Consider the following 16,905-nt stretch of genomic DNA (forward strand, 5'->3'; position numbering starts at 1 on the left):
TTTGCTGTACTCCAATGTAACAAGATATGAAGAACAGGGTAAGGCAGAAGAGCATCTTTTATTGCACTTGAGTGATGGCTGCATCTATGATGTTGAGGGCTAAATCGACAAGAAACTGATGCTACAATGCTGTGCATCTTACAGCTCAACTTCCAGCTTTGTGATTCCCACAATGGGGTCTATGTGCTTGAGTGAGATTTGCAGGTACCTGCAGGATCAAATTCAGAACAACTGAGTAAATCAGGCTTTCAACTTCCAATTTCTCCAGGTCTAAGACACGTGGCTCTTACGTAGAGGGTGGCTTCTACATCACATAAGAATCACCCATACCCGTATGCAGATCAGTCTCTGCCTGAGCCCTTACATTCACAGAAAGAGTTGGGTACCAAAGTCTCCCACTTCCTAGGGCTTTCAGTTCACTCTGGCATAAACAAGGCATGCAAACACCTGCATTATATAGAGTGATAGATTTAAAGGGCAAACAGTTTTATAAATGTAAAAGAAATTACAGGTAACATACAGAGACAGGCACCAGTTGTCCTTTTCGTTAAGCCTCAGCTGATTTGGAAGAAAGCATGTCATCCACATACAGATAACCCTAAAAATAACCATTTTCCTTGCCTACTGTAAAACCAATCCATGAACCATTACACTTCTCATGTTCTGTCCATTCAGCTGTTTTTACACACAACCATATTTTGTCTGCTTCATCCTGCAGCACTGGTCCCACTAATCACCGACATATGCTCCAGCACAGAGCATTTCCTCTGGCATGCTTTAAAAAGAAGCCCTGTCACCAGAGCAATAGAAGTGCTGGCAAATATGGTCTGTCAGATTTTGTTTTCTAGGACTATAAAAATAGACTTCACTGCATTAGGCTTGAAAACTCATACCCTCCAGAAATAATTTTAAAATACACATTTTCAGATGCCTTGTTATTGTTTTCAAATATCCGGAGAGAAAAATCTGTAGGTTTAGATTTCATTTAACATGTTCCGGTTAAGCCAATATTTGAGTTCTTCTACACCACTGACAGCTAATTTATCAACAATGCCAGTGTTCTCTGCTCACGTGCATCAATTTGCAGCTTCTCAGATGTATTTCCACTATAAGCAGCCTCTCATGGTAAAAATATCAGCACTTGGGAAGCCACAAGACAGCATTTGTTTCCAGAGCTTATGCCTTCCACCCATGGTAACCATTATCAGTTTACGCTGATAACAGCTTTGGCCAAAATGCGAAGAAAAGGGCTTTGGCACAGACTGAGGTTTGAGACACTTTGTAATTGCTTTCCCAAGGACTCTTTTACTGTAATCAGCTGGCCCAAGTTCCTATTTGGAGAAAATATGCAACTATACTGAAGAAAAACCTATTATGTTCTATACACAGGTAGTTTGCAGCAATCAGAACCAAGGACAACACAAGCAGGACCTTCACACACTGCGGGTAACACTTTTCCAGCCTTCTGCATCCTTACTTCCATGCCCTCAGAATCAGGCAAGCAAAATAATTGAGAAGTCTCATTCCAAACACTTAAATTGGACCAATCTTAACATCTTCGCCGCTGTGAACAAGACCTGTGAACAGATGCTGGGCTTCTGAAGGGAGACTCTTTTTTTCCCTCCCCAGGCTAAATTAGTACCTAGAATCAGATTCCAAAACAGCCACAAAAAATGAGGCAGCAGGCAACAGCGAAACATCAATAGCAGCTTTAGATATTTCTAACACAATCAGCCACAGCCTAAAAAATCAAAGAGAAGGGGGAGTCCATAGTCTATTTGGTGGATCAGCAAAACTAACATATGCAGTGGAGAAAAAAGGTTATTCCTTATTACCTGGCTCCCACAGACTAAACCTTGGTAACAGGCCACCTGGAAGATAAATGAGGAGACAGAAGATAATCACAGGGTTCACTTCTTTCCGAGATCGAGAATAAGCCTGTTACACAATGGCTAACATGAACTGACAATTGGGATAAATTTAAGTGACCTTCCATCCCGTTACAAGAAATAACTTATTTTCCTAACTGAAGCCCTTTACAACACAGTTGTGTTTACATTTCTCTAGTTTTGGTGGTTCTGGTTTTCTTTAATGAGGGAATATATCTTGCTTTTACATATCTGAGCTGAAAGTAGCCCCTAAAGAGAACCCCTTCCAAGGAAGCAGAGTTAAGATTAAAGTCAGTCTGAGCAGAAGGAGTTGCTCACTCTTTTAAAAATAATAATATAGAAAAGAGAAAACCAAGAAAAAAACCATTATGGGATGCCAGACCTGGTTACGTGGTTATTTTTGTATCATACCCCAGATCAAAGTCACAAAGACTCTTACTTTTCAAAGGAACATCACACTCCAAGACACCTTTGAAAACTTTGGTATAAACATTAAGAACACCCAAACTCTGTTTCACCTGTTTTATTTATTAAGCAACAGCTCATACTTACTAGTCCGTGTGAACATTTCTCCTTTGGAGTTCATCTGAAGGATCAGAAATGTTAGGTAAGCTCAAGAAAGAAAAAAAACCTACCTCTTTCCATCAGGGAGAAAATATGTTTTCTTGCTAGCATAATGAACTAGGTATAAGTAACATCCCAAATGAATTTGAACACAAGCAAAGATAATTTATACAAAGACAAGCCTGTATGTTCTTCCAAACAAGACTGGCTACTAGAGGTTTTATATCTTAGATCTTCCAAATAATAATAATTGAGGATGGAGAAGAGGATGACTTCCCTTTGAAAAGTCACCTTAGCATGCACGTGTAACTGCAAGCAAAGGATTTCCAGCTTTAGAGATCAAACAGAGCAGAACTTCTTGTAACAACTTAATCTTGTAAAAACAGTTGTTCAAGAGGGTAGAAGCAAAGCAGCTCTGCATGTAGGAGGGACAGCTGCCAGCGTTTCCAGGTAAGATCTGACAAAGCTCCAAACATCACAAGCCTAACAAAGATGAAGTGCCATTCTAATCAGATTTTTGGAAAGGGGTAGCAGTCAAACAAGAAGGAAGAGCTCATGCATCCAGAAAGTTCTTGCAGGACACGGACTGAATTACTGTTATTCTGCAAATCCTTTATGACCAAACAGCTCTACAGCAGGAACACAATTACAGACATCCAAGTTAAACACACAAGTTCAAATATTTGTACCTGGAAAACCACCCTTCAGTGTCTGTTTGCAATATAACCCCTTGGTTGGTCAGTATTTCAGTAAATATCTGAGGTTTCTGTGCACTTAAAAGAATACCCTGAAATGCCTTTTGGAAGTCTGACTTCAGCAGTCACCCTGTGAACCACAACCACACAGAATGGGCCAAGCTCCTTATTTGAAAGCTACACCAGGGAAACGTGTCAGGTCACTGCTACATCATCTACATAGAACATACATGTGAGAAATACATTAGTGTTGAGGGGAGACACTTTGAACAGAAATTGGTTACCTCACTGCAGAGGCAATGCTCAGCCATCATTCACCATTCTGAAGACTGGTTTTTAGAAGTTGCTTTCTGCTACTTGTGCTAATTGTAATACAAAAAGTATTAAAGCTGAGAAATTAATAGTGAGTGGAGAGACTGGAAGACACAGTTGCAAAATAAAGGTTAAGAGTGAACTTCTCCACCAGACTGGGCAGTGCTATGCAGTCAAGACCTCACTGACTTCATCCTCCTCCCCTTCCTTTGCTTTCTACTTCTGGCCAAGGAAAGAATCACAATACCCACAGGAGTTAACAGCATCTCACTTAAAATCGGGTTTCCACTTTAAACCCTTAATATATTCAAACTGCTTACTTCTGTTTGACTTAGGAGTACAGAAAAGCAAATGACACTGCAATATAAACCAAGTTTCGTAGGGTGCAAATTTTAAGCCATCAGCTACTGTTCAGTAATTGTCTTCAAGGGTGCTCCTATCCACTGCAGTAGCAACACCTTCAAGAGGACCTAGATTAAATGAGGAATTTCATCCCTGCCTCACCTTGGTGGCAACAGGTTCATGTGCCTATATCATGACCTGCAAGAGAAGAAAGGCTGCTAAACATTACTGACCATTGGTACAGTTAATGAATGCTGTGCTTTAGTTCAGATGCCCAGAGTTTCAGTAAGACCCAAAGAAGCCAGACCTTAGAAATGAGCTGGATGGCATTTCCCGAAGCATTCTCATAAGGAACACTCATTGCAATAGCTGGCAGTTTGTGTTTCCAAAAAAATGACAAGCAGAATAAATATTTTTCTTCTCAACAGCTACAGAAGATGTGCCATTAGTGGTCATCAACTATAGAAAGATAAGTTGTCAAGTGGGAAGGCATGAATCCTCAGCAGAAGGAACTCCATGGCTGGGATAGTAGAGTTCAATTGTAATAAAATCAACAGCTTTCCTACTGAAGCAAGTTCCTTCCCTGGGTATTAGCAATACCAGAGCAGTGCTTGTACTCCACTATAATTGTGGTTAGAAAGCCCTAATTATAGATATATGGTCCAGAGAGCTCTCTTTTAACCCTGGAGCTAAGATTAGAGAAAATGGAGGAACTGCAGAAGGGCAGAGGAAAAAAAAACCTAATTATCTATAAAGAAAAGCAAATTTAAGGACCAGGAAATGGCAGACCTTCCTTCTTTGAAGCTGTGATTTAAAGCTTTATCAAGCCTATGAACAGAAAGAGACACGTCAAATGACATATTTCTTGTCTTTTAGGGAGTGCACAGGACTTTGGATGCAGAGCTGCCAGCAAATCTCAGACACAGCAGAAGTTAGTCTTTTACCCAGGCATTTGAAAAGGAGATGTCTGGCAACTTACTGCACTACATATTGATTTACTTATCTGTAGCCTTCTCCAATTGTCTGCCAGACCCTTTATATCTAACAAAAGAGGCACAGTCTGACAAGCCAGCCATAATTTGATATCCAGTACTACTTATATTCTTAACAAAGCTGCTTAGATAAACACCCCCTTCCTTGTTACCTTTTCATCATCCAGCCAGGGTAACACACAATGCAGGAAATACTACCACAAGTGTTAGTTACACTGATAGAAGAGATACCATTACCATTTAGAGATTATTAGGCTTCATGTCGAATAAAGCAGGACCAGTAACACTTCCTAGCTCCCCGAGTTATAAGAAGTCATGAGCAGCATGCCAGATGTGAAGGTAAAGCCACAAGTTAACTTGTGAGTTAGAGATAGAGAATTAGAAGTTTATTCATCACAAACAAGGCAAAAGGCAATCCAAAAGTAGAATATAAAGATTTAAAATCAGGAAGAGGGAGGGAGAGGCTATTATCCCTGGATTTGGAACTAAAGCATCAAGCTGTTTTACTCCTGAAAGTGACTTGAGCATCAGGATTTCTTCAGGAGTCTGTGAAATCTGATGAACACATTCACACTTGCTGTTAACTGCTAAAAATCCCCACCGACAGCTATCGGCTTTGCAACAATCTGGGATCTGAAGTTGTCAGAATACATTCTTCTGGAAGCAGAGGAATCCCAGCCAAGCTGCATCTAGAAAGAATAAGAGTGGCCAAACCACAGCAGGACTGACCAAAACTGTTCTGTCCGGGGACATAAGCTCGGGTTAAGACAAAGTGCAAGTGCAGAGCAGCAAGGCCATTTCCAATGGGATTCCAAACAGGAACAGATACAAAATTAACAAAAAGTAGCTATTCAGCTTTAACTCAATCTACCTCAGTCTGATTGAATTAACATTTCAGTAATATTTAAATGAATGATTATTTAAATAAACATTCATGCCTGCTTTCTATTGCAGTATATCCCATCAGAATTCCTGATTTTTAACCCATTCAGCCATGGAAAAAATCCTTTTCAGTTTTCAAATACAGGTGATGCAGAAGAAAATCTACACATACACTCAGGTCACTTAACCTGAAAGTACCTGTTACTATTAAAAGATCTCACATGCACAAAGTCACTGAAGCCACCTCTCTCCCTGTGCCTACGCAGAATCATGTATTATTCATGCTACTATCGAACAACTTAAAGCAGCATAACTTAAAGGTTACTCTACAGAGTACCTGTTAACTACAGAGCTAACAGGAGGGAAAACATGAAGCTTGATGGACACTAGAGAAAGTGTGTTCTCTGATGGTAAATACCACTGCAGCTTTGTCTACATAAACATTTACACAGTTCTGAAGTGCCATGAACCTCACCCCGGTTGAGGTGCACTCCACTGGAACAACAGCTCTGCTAAAATCAACAGGACACCAAGGCAGCAGGTTGAAACGCCTGCTTTCAGAGAGGATCTAAATGAATTTCAGTGATACTTCAAGCACACAGCAGAATACCTCCTACAAACTCCCTATGGCACCCTACCAACTCTTTACTTTCCAGAAAGAAGCTGAAGGCAACCTCCCTGCATCGCCTGGTATAGGAAAAGGCTGCAAAGGAACAGGGGCCAGATCGCTTTTACATAGGGAGAACAATCTCCTCAATGATTAAGCTGGACAGGCTCTATTCGCATGCAATGTAAGTAAGGTTACAGTTGGCTCCATAAGGAAACAGAGTGACAGGAAGGTAAACTGCAGTTCTTTATCTTTTTATAATTGTAATTATTTTTATAATTGTAATAATTATAATTGTATTTAAACAGTGAGTGGAAGGTGATACGATGTAACTGAAAGTCTGCTTGATAGCATTTTTCTGCCTGATTTCACCAACACTGGTGGTAAGAAACTTTTCATTAGTTTATCAGTCCATTTAGTCAAATCCATGGCAGTTAGCTGTCGCAAAGTTGGTAATTACAGTTGCTCTTAAATCTCACTTTCTTTCAGGATTTGATCCATATTTATACAGGAAAAGCACACAGCTCTGGAGATCATTGGATGATTATGGCTTTCACTGATGACCTAAGAAGTAGTTCAAGTATCAGAAGCCAAAAGTTTTGCTGCTCAGATCTTCATTCCAGAAAGAAAGGGAACCATTGCAGCTATGAAGAGCTGCATACGGAGCAGGTTTGAACATCAGAGCCACCTGCTCCATGACAGAGATAACCTCTCCTAAAGAACAGCAAATATAATAAACCTTTTACTTTCACGCAGCACTGGAGACTCAGAACACAGCCCATGTGTTCACTGTGTTGCCATCACAGTGAAAATCACCAGAAGGAATAACAAGACACTGAGTGAAGACCACTGAAAGCTCCAGTTTATTAGAAACATATTTTCCAAGTTCTCCTTTGCACTTCACAGCTGTGAGATGATTTTGGCCACTTCACATTCGCTTCAGTTCACTTTGCTAATCAGAAGTAAGTCCATGTTTATCTAGCCTAGGAAAACCTGCTCATTTCACAAGAGCACTGAAGTGATCAACTTCAGAGTAGCCCATACTGGAAATCAGTCACTCTTTATTCAGAACACGCTCATTCAGCTCTAGCACTTGCACTCCTAGTCCTCAGGTACCCATTGTTTTACACTATGCTTACCAAAACAAACTTTTGAAAGCTTGCTTTTCTACACAGCTGCTCCAATAGGTCTGCAAGGAGCCAGGCCCCAGAGTCCTATGGCAGCTGCAAGGTTCAGGGCACAACCAGCTTCACTACTAAAGAAATCTGCCTATCAAGTATGGCACATCGGCTGTTCTATTTACTTTTGGCTGGCAGAGAGCTGCAAGCTTTTCCTCTCACTTTCCTGAGCCTTTCTCTTCCCTCCCCAGCATTGGCAGCACAGAGTCTGCTAAACCACCCTCTTCCTTATTAGCTTTTGCCAACCACAACATGAAGCTGACAATCCTTGACAGCTTCATAGCTGCCCCCAGGTCAGAACGGCAAAGCAAATCATTCTCCTCTGCTGAGGAGGACACAGCAGCACCAGTCTGGAAGGCAGCACAGCATCGCTCCCTGTTCAGCTCATCATTAGGGCTGTTGTTTTCAGCAACACCATCTGGAAACTTTAAGCTTAATTGCACTAAAGTCATTTTACAACCCAAAACTTTCCAAAAGAGGCATTCTCAGAAACCATTTCTCCATCACATGCTTGCAGTTGGTTTCTCATTCAGAACATACCAGCGAGCAGGTACATCCCACTTCACTCCAGCCGGCTGGCAGCAGAGGGCACCACACAATCACCTATGTGATTTATACACTTCCATCATGCTCAGGGTTAATTTATAGTGCACAAATTGCTACTACAACAAGCTACAGGGTGACTCCATAAAGCAAGCATCATATTACATGAAAACACATGCAATGAAAGGCAGCTGATTTGCTACAATGCTTTTAGCCAGCAATCTAAAGAGATGCTCAAGCTTAGCATCTCTCCAAGTTTAAACACAATATTCCCACAATGGCAGTCATCATGTAGAGTGAGGATCTCCAGCCTGATTACACAAAGTAGTATCTCTGTTGAAACACATAAATACTCACATTAGCCCAGACATAAACCACTACCCCACAAACTAACTCATCTGTGGTTTACATGCTGCAGGATATATCATTAAACATTTTGGCTAAGGATGCACAGCAGCCTCTGAGGCAGAGAGCAGAGACTCAAGAGACAAAGACTACCTGCCTTTCTCCAGCTTTTTGTTATTCCTACATGTGTTTTTACTTGTTGAAAAAAGAAAAAGATGAAACTACACAAAAGTTAATCTGCATTACATGAGCGCACTGATACACGCATACTGGTGAGCAAAAATGACAACCATGAAGTATAAAAAGCTCCTAAGCTAATATTCTTGCTGTCAACAGAAACATTTCAGTACCTTGATACTATTATCCCCATTTAAAGCCATGACGCTAGCCAAACCTGTTACACACCCTGTGGGAAAAGGGCCTCCTATTCACACCATCCACAGAGCTATACATACACTGATAAAGGACACTTCTGAGTGTGCAGCCATAGTGAAAAATAACTCAACACATCAGCTTTTCTAAAGAGATTCGCAGCATGACCTTGAGGACAAGACCTTGATGACTTATGGCCACCCCTTTGCTGCGGAGACAGAAGCACCCAACAGTGCTCCAGAAGAGCAAACCCAAAGGCCAAAGGAAAGAACACAGACCTAACCCCCTTATTAAAGCAATACACTATTTTCAGCCACCATAATGTTTCCCCTGAACATGTAAATACAGGAGCAATTAGGTACCCAGGCACTTCTGCAGAAAGCCTTTAGCATCTTTCCTAGAATATATTTACAGGGCTTCTGATTGCTTAATTTTCTGACACATTTGTTTCAGGCACTCTAAAGATTAAATAAGGCAAAAATCGCCTACACTGATACATCACCGTTTTGAGGGTAACATGCAGTACAAAAACTCCTTGCAGCTTTTAAACTTCAGATTTTAGCATCACAATTCTATGTTCTAGCTCTGATTCTGCCGTTTCTTAAAACCTTCCCCTCCAACCCCCCACCTTTCACTGCTACTCTGAAAGATAAAAATCACTGACTGAAACAGCAGACACCATTTAAAGAAGAAGAATGAGCCTGGACAGAGATTTCACTGAAAAGCTCGATTCTGTATCACATCCGAAATGTCCTCAACTCAAAATTAGCCTGCACAAAAAGGCAAATTAAAGCCAGAAACAGAAGAAAAATCTTTCTGACTGCTGTAAGTATCATTCTTTATGAGATAGCCTCCTATCATCTAGGGGCTTAGTATTCAGAACTCAGCTTTTCAGAACGGCTTCACGAACAAGCAGACAAACAGCATATTCATTTACAAGCTGGGAGTTGATTAGTAAGTACAAAACCCATGAATGCCTGTCAGAACCAAGGAAGAGAGGCCGGAGCTATTGAACCTGAGGATGCCCAAAAACCTCTCTGCAGTCAGCTAGCAGATACCTCTATGACAACAGTAAAAAACCAACAAACCAAACCCATCTGGTTTGTCTTTATACTGCTTCATCTGAAGTTATTTTTACCAAGAGAGGCAGTTGTCCTTTAGGACATGTTTTCCCTTCCTCAGTGTAACAGGAACTATCACTTCAGGCCCAAATCCCTCAAGAAAATAGGTGCATGATACAAGCATTTCTTTACTCACAGACCCACTGCAGCCTCTAACTCCACCTTAATTAGACTGGAAGATGAAAACTTCAGCCTGCACCTCAGTAACTCTGATTTACACAAGCGCAGAGAGGTTTTATTGCGAATTCTCCTGTAAACTGCACAGCCATTTCCTGCCCAGCTCAACACACCATCAAAACAAAAGCAGATCTCAATTTACTGGCAGCTGCCATACTTTAAGCAGACATAAAGAAAACCAGAGTCAACATTCTGTACAACATGGGCAATATGGGCCATCTAAATACTGAGAACTCTCAACACAGAAATCAGCAATGAGGAACTGCACTGTATGAACTGCTCAGCTTACAGCTACCCAAAGCCCACAGCATGAGGACAATGTCTGAAGAGCAACAAAGTCAGTTTCCCTATTTTATCACCCTTATAGATCTGACCAGAATTAACTGCTATTTCCAACAAGGAACTTTGAAGCCTCCTAAGAATCATTATCATTTTTCTCCTCACAACCTCTGGAAGACATGATTTCACAATAGTCTTCATTTCACCATGGGAAGCTATGGAGCAGCAGACTACAGGGCTTGATTTTTATTAGTCATGCAAAACAGATTCCCTGCATTGAACAGAAATACAAGCATAAGGCAATAACATCAGGAACTCCAGGTATGTAATGAGCATTGCGTCGGTTAAAAGGATTTCTGTGCTGGCTTTGGGTTCCACTACAAATTGATGCTTTATGGCAGGTAACAGCTGATCCCTTTCCCTCCTGGCATTACAGGGATATAATGGTTATAGATGGGACAATTGCTTCAATTTCAGAACACATTTCTTCTGGAAAGGAAGAGCTTAAACTCAGTTTGACTACAACGCTTCCTGAGAGCCTTCTCTCCCTCAGAGTATAAATAGCTATAGTTGGTTTCTCCACCTTTATGCTACAGTCGTAGTGGCAAGCCTCCAAGAGGGAAAAGAATTAGGCAACTAAGAGTTTTAAATGGTTATGAACAAGCAGAGCTTTGTAAAGTAGCAGCCGAACTAATAGTTACACACTGACATTTCGAGCTTTCAAGTCCCAATCATTCCTAATGGTAAGCCAAACCGAGAAGACAAAGCAATTGCATAGCCAAGAGTAAACGCAGCTAAACTGAGCTTCCAAATGTTTAATTTGGGTGATCCAGCCTCCCTGTCTCACACACTAAGCAGAAAGATTTGGCTGTTAAATTTACTACTACTCCAGTGGGACAAGAAAGGAATGCAGTCATGTGCTGCAATATCGTCAGGCCACGTATCCAGCAGGCATCTTCTGCCTCTCAGGAAGAGTTATCCACTCCTCTCTCCCTAAAGGAGGCTCAGCACACAGACGTAATCCTCAGGCTCCACCTGGCACTTTCTGCTAGCCCTTGCCTTAAGCGCTGCGGGGACCCGGAGGTAACAGGTAATGTTTGCTCCCTGCCCCTTCCCAAGGCAAAGGGAAGTGGCACGTAGAGGCACACCTTTGGGAGGCAGAATCACCGTCCTCTTCTACGCAAGGATGGAGCAGGCGCCTCTTCCTTACCCCTTAGAGCAAGGAGCCAAAACCCTCGTGTTATTCCCTTACCACACTCAGCCCTAAAACGCGAGCAGACCCTCCAGTCCGCGCACCTATGAACTGCCGAGAAAGCGCTCGCGTTCCCCTTCCAACGCAGACATCGCTACGGGAGAGCGGCTCCTTGCTCAGGGGCACAGGAGCCCACCCCTGCACCCCTCTTCTTCATCCCCTCCTCTATAGGGGGCGGCTGCTGCTTCTCCTCCACGCACAAGCTGAGCCTCCCTCCGTGTGCCAAGGCAGAGGGGCACCCCCAGCCCCCCACCGCACCCCGCAGCGCCCACCTCCCCCTGTACACACATCCCCACACGCCGCGACCGCCGACACTCACCGGTGCTTCGCCCGCCGCTACCCCCGGCGGCCCCGCAGGGACGGCGGCGGCAGCAGCAGCCCCTTCCCCGCCGGCTGCCCCGCCGCCCTCCAGCTGCCGCTCTCGGTACAGGGACCAGAGCCCCACGTTGGGTAAGAAGACGAGGGCGGCCAGCGCCAGCCCCACCGCCTGCAGCAGCCGCTTCTGCTTCCGCCGCATCGGAGCCGCCGGAGGAGGGAGCGTGGCCCGGCCCCGCCGCCCTGATGGAGCCCAACTTTGCCCCGCTCACGGCGGCGGCAGCGGGCGGCAACTCCGGCACTTCCGCTCCGCGCTCGCGGGGAGGCGTGGCCTCCTTAGCCCCGCCCACCGCCGCAGGGAGGCTCCGCCCACTCCCTCGCCCTGCGCGCTCCCTTCACTAATGAGTTTCCCTTAATGAGTCTTTAATTAATTACGGCTCTCAAATGATGCCGGGGCACCCGCAGGGGGCCTGGGTGGGCGCCGCGGGAGAGGGTGGGGGAGACCGAGGTGGGTAATTGCTCCGGAAAGGGTCCGCAATTAGCGATGCCCATAGCAATTAGCGATGTATTGCAGCAGCACCTAGTTGGGTTCTGCGGGGAGGATGCAGGGGCTTCCCAAAGGGATGCAGCTCGCCCCATGGGCACACTGGGGAGCAAGGCTGCTGTCCACAGTGCTCCATGCATGAAGATCCCATTCCCTGGCCTTCCGACAGACGGGATCGCTCCAATCAGTTCCCCAGCAGTGGTTCCCATTACAAAGGAACACTGTTCATTGGGGTCCCAAGTAAGTGGTTTCTACTGTGTCATAAACTAGGTAATGTATAGGCGCTGGAAGGTGGGGGGTGTTTTAAGAAGGAAACAACACTGGTACAGCTTTTCCAAAACGAGGGAGTGGATGAATTCCTTAACTGGAGAGCAAACAGCTCTGACGACGAGAAGATGCTCTGCCAGGGAACAGCCGTGTGGCTCGGCTAATGTCAACAGCAAAGCTGTGACAACCCCGAGCCCTGCTGGGGGACCACTGGAATAAATATTATCTCTTCCAGTGTAAACTCGCGCGAGGAAATGTGAATAACAACAACAGAAATCTACAAAAACCACTACACGCCCCACATCTGCAGCCCTTGCCACCTTCGCCCCACACCAAGAAGCGGATTTAAACTTAAATAAACTTCCATAACCCACTAGATGGCATCTTCCAGCAGATTTCAGTGCCTGCTGCTAGAGCCAAATTATCAAGGAAAGCATTTGAGAGCAGGTTACAGTTCCCAAGTCTAACTACATGTTGAGGCAGCTTGTACTTTTATTTTAATTATCAGTGAGGTTTTGCTGCCAGCTGATTTCTTTACTAGAGATGTTAATGCTTCCATTGTTCCTTCGTGGGTGGAGAAGATACTGACCCATGAAATCCTCTGCTTCTACCTTTAGAGCAAAATGTATTCCTTTTATCATCACTGAATCACCTCCGGCAGAGCGGAGACTTTGGCTGCTGTTGAATAATGCATAGCCCCTAAAATTGTACAACAATGAGGCTACATATACGTTACCTGGTACTGTGAGAAAGCAGGCTGGAAAGCTACAATGCTCTGATTTAATACTGCAGTGCCAGCGTGCTGCCATATGGACCCTTATAATAACATCCCCATCCCCTTGCCTCTGCAAGAGCTCTTTGAAAAGTGGTTGTGAAATAGCAGGCGGTTTCGTAGGTATGCACATAGGATTACAGCCTGCCCTTGGCAGAGCATCCTCATTTATATAAAGAAATGACAGCCACAAAGTTTGAGAGTTAATTAAAACAAAGCTACTCGCTGGCTTGACATATGTTTAAATTTAGGATTGTGAGCCTGCTTGCTAATTAAATGTTTGCCTCGTAAATTGACTTCAGCAGAGTTGCACAAGTTGTAACTGGGAACAGAATGTGGCCCCATGCTTCAGGTAGATCAGTATTTTGTATATAAGAGCATCCTGAATGATCAAACCTATAAAGAGACTCATAGGAATTAAAATGGATATGGATGCTCTAGGTCTTTCCTTCCCGCTTTAAGACGAAGTAAATACTGTTGAGGTTACCAAATCATTTATGCGCCATGCTGCTCCCAAATAGATGTGTTTCTTCTACTAAAGGTCCAGTATTTCTCCTTGTCCTCTTTCTCCTGAAGTGTTTTGGTGCAGACAGAGCTCTGATTTTGTCCTGTTGGATGCAATGCCTTGGGGATTAATTTGGTACATGCAAAATAAACACGGATTTACGTTTCTGAGAAAGAAGAAAGCCTGTGGCTTTTAAGCATCTAACTGGAAAGGGAAATGGTGTACCATCCCCAGGCATCTTTTCAAAGCAAATATAGGATCAATTAATAGCAGCTCAATCCCCATTTGGAAGCTCTCTTTGCTAGCAGGCTGGGCTGCCTGGGTTGCAGCTCGTGTGTTGAGATGCTGCAGGGCAGAGCACAGCAAAAGTGGGTAGAGGCATCATAAAGCCTTGGGTGAAGGACGAGGATCAGGGGTGACCAGAGGGACTTGGGGTGCTGGGAATGGGCAAGAGAGAATTGCTAATAGGTGTGGATGTGACAGGAGTTCCTGGAATAAAGCCCACAGATGGCATGGCAGCAAGGAAATGAGATGGCAGAGACAGGGAATCAGTACTCTCCTGCCTTCTGGTCTCCTCTTGCTGCAGCTCCTTCGGGCAAGGACTGATTCATGTGAAAGGCTGGATTCTGACCTTGGGACTCCTGCGGGGGTGGGTAATGGAAAGCAGTGGGTCCTTTGCATCCCTGCAAGAGAGCCAAACCATTATGGGATTCCCTCTCCTGCTAAGTGATCATGAGTGAGACAGACTCGGTTTTCCACAGTAGCTCCAGCTACTGTGCCAGCATGAGCTAGGGGGAGAAAATACTGCTGGAGGGATGGCATATCTGCAAGGGGGACATAGGGACCAAAATACCACCCAGGAGCCTGTTTTTACTTCTGTTCATGGATGCTGCAGATACATGTTGCCACTACAGGGATGGAGTATGAAACTCAGGTCCAGGTCTCCATGTCCACACTGTGCCCTGTGTTGGGTGCGCCACAGGGAAAGTCAACTCCTTCACTTCTCCTTTGGGCAGTTTTTGTGATAGATATTTGTGTGCTGACAATGCTTCCTCTTCTCTGCAAATCTCATTTTTAACCATGAAAAGAAAAGCAAAAGCAATCTTTAAAAAATGAATGAACTTCAGCCATGGTTGGGCCACAACAGGGTTTTGTTTCTCTTGGCTTTTCTTTATCCTTCGGTGTTGGTTGAAGTTCAGCTCAAGTCTTATGTGAACAGAATTGATTTGTTGTGGGTTTCTTTCCCAATAAAAGGCAATGCCCAGGAACCGGCCCACCTGCAGGCAGGAGCACAGCCCTCCTCTGCTGCTCGGCATCCTGCAGTGATCCTGCGGACTTCCCCAAACCTGGAGCTGCCTCCAGCTGCCACTCAAGATGCTGTGAAACAATGCAAATGCTTCAATAGCTCACAGAAGTGAGGATGATTACAGGCTTTTAGAAGAAAATTGCAAGTCCTGGCACCGTGGGAGAGCATCCGACCCTGTCCCCATCTCTCCCAGGGGTGGAGAGACAGCACCAACATCCATAAATCCTTGTCCCTTAGCTGGGAAGCAAGATAGAGAGTTATGTGTGGCATGGCTGACGTGGGGGTTTATCTGCACAGGACAGATATATGCACAGCTTTTAGCAGTAAAATAAATAAAATAAAACCACCGATATTCCAAATGGATCCACCTGAGCAAGCAAAATCCCTACGATCAACAGGGAAATCTGCCTGCAATTACTTTGGATAAACAGAGCCCAGCAGCATGGGGTAGGAGAAGGTGACTGGAGCTGGATGCTGATGGAGGATACTCAGGGTCGGTACCATCGAAAATGGTCACTCCTCCAGCCTGATGCAAAGTGGAAGGAGTGGCTGTGTCCCTCTTCAGCCTGGAGAGGTGCAAAAGCAACCAAGTTGCTGGAGTTGTTTCACGGAGTGTAACACATTCTTATCTCCCCTGCCCTTAAATCAGGCGGGTAATTTCACTGATCGCCTGTGGCAGGGAAAATTGCTGATGTTTAAGTTGAAACACAGTCGTGGAGGACAAGGCAGAGATGGCTTGCTGGGAGGATAAATCCTTCAGAAAAGCGTGAAGCAAGGTGGGATGTGAGCCTCATGCATTCCACATTGCAAACAGATGCACCAATATACCTGGGGATTTGCTTTGCATGGGAATGTGCTTTTCCCCAGGAGGGACCTGAATCTGTTGCCCACCTCTGGTCAGGATGCCTAACCAGCAGGACCATTAGTGATAGAGGAGAAAAAGCCCAAAGCTGCACTTTGCAGGGTCTGAACGGTCCCTACTCTCCCCTCTGAGCTTTAGTAGTTAATGGGGACCCCACTTCTTCAGACAAAGCCTTCATTTGTGTGTAATTATCAGTGGGGCTCAGTCTGGGGATGAGCAGACGGAGGGTCTATTCCTGGCTGTCCATTCAAGTAACCTTATTTATAGGGAAAAAAAGAAAACCACAACTGTTGTTGCAGTCTTTCTGGATGGAACAGGCAATGAGCCTTGTCTGCTCCCTCTGCTCTGAATTCCGAGCTGCTGCAATGAATCGGACTGATTCCAAGTCCAGCATAGCCAGCCAGGCAGACTGCAGTCAAGATGTCCCCAAAACTCCCTGGCTCCTGCTTCTCTGAGCACATCGTAAATTCCGAGGCCAACGTTTTCTGTGCTTCTCGAGGGATTTGGAAGCTCACGCTCTAATAATTAAGGCAGCTTTGAGCATCTTAGACTTCAGCTGCACTTTTCTGACTGTTTCCCATAGCAGCCGTTAGTGCTTGGCACAGGTACTGGCTTTTACAATGTGCTCGCCACGGGCTTGCATGGTTTTAGCAAGAGGAACTTAAAGAGATTCTCTAATACATACATGAGAGCAACATAGAGCTCATTTCAAGGGAGCCTTGCAGCTTTCCTATGAACGTGAGTAGTTTGTGCCTCACTGAGCTGAGCCTGGAGGTCTGCTCTT

At 44.5% G+C, this 16,905-nt stretch overlaps 1 protein-coding gene across 1 annotated transcript in view; it reads right to left on the reverse strand.

Annotated features, from left to right (window-relative positions):
- Positions 1 to 12,187, reverse strand: part of GALNT10 (polypeptide N-acetylgalactosaminyltransferase 10) — a 79,425-nt gene extending 67,238 nt beyond the window's left edge. Inside the window, exon 1 of the mRNA XM_065690323.1 lies at positions 11,870 to 12,187. Within this exon, the coding sequence (XP_065546395.1) occupies positions 11,870 to 12,067 (198 nt within the window). The 5' untranslated portion in view covers positions 12,068 to 12,187. The remainder of the gene's footprint in view (positions 1 to 11,869) is intronic.
- Between the last annotated feature and the right edge of the window lie 4,718 nt (positions 12,188 to 16,905).

The sequence above is a fragment of the Lathamus discolor genome, chromosome 10 (assembly GCF_037157495.1).
Source record: "Lathamus discolor isolate bLatDis1 chromosome 10, bLatDis1.hap1, whole genome shotgun sequence".
NCBI classification, from domain to species: domain Eukaryota; kingdom Metazoa; phylum Chordata; class Aves; order Psittaciformes; family Psittacidae; genus Lathamus; species Lathamus discolor.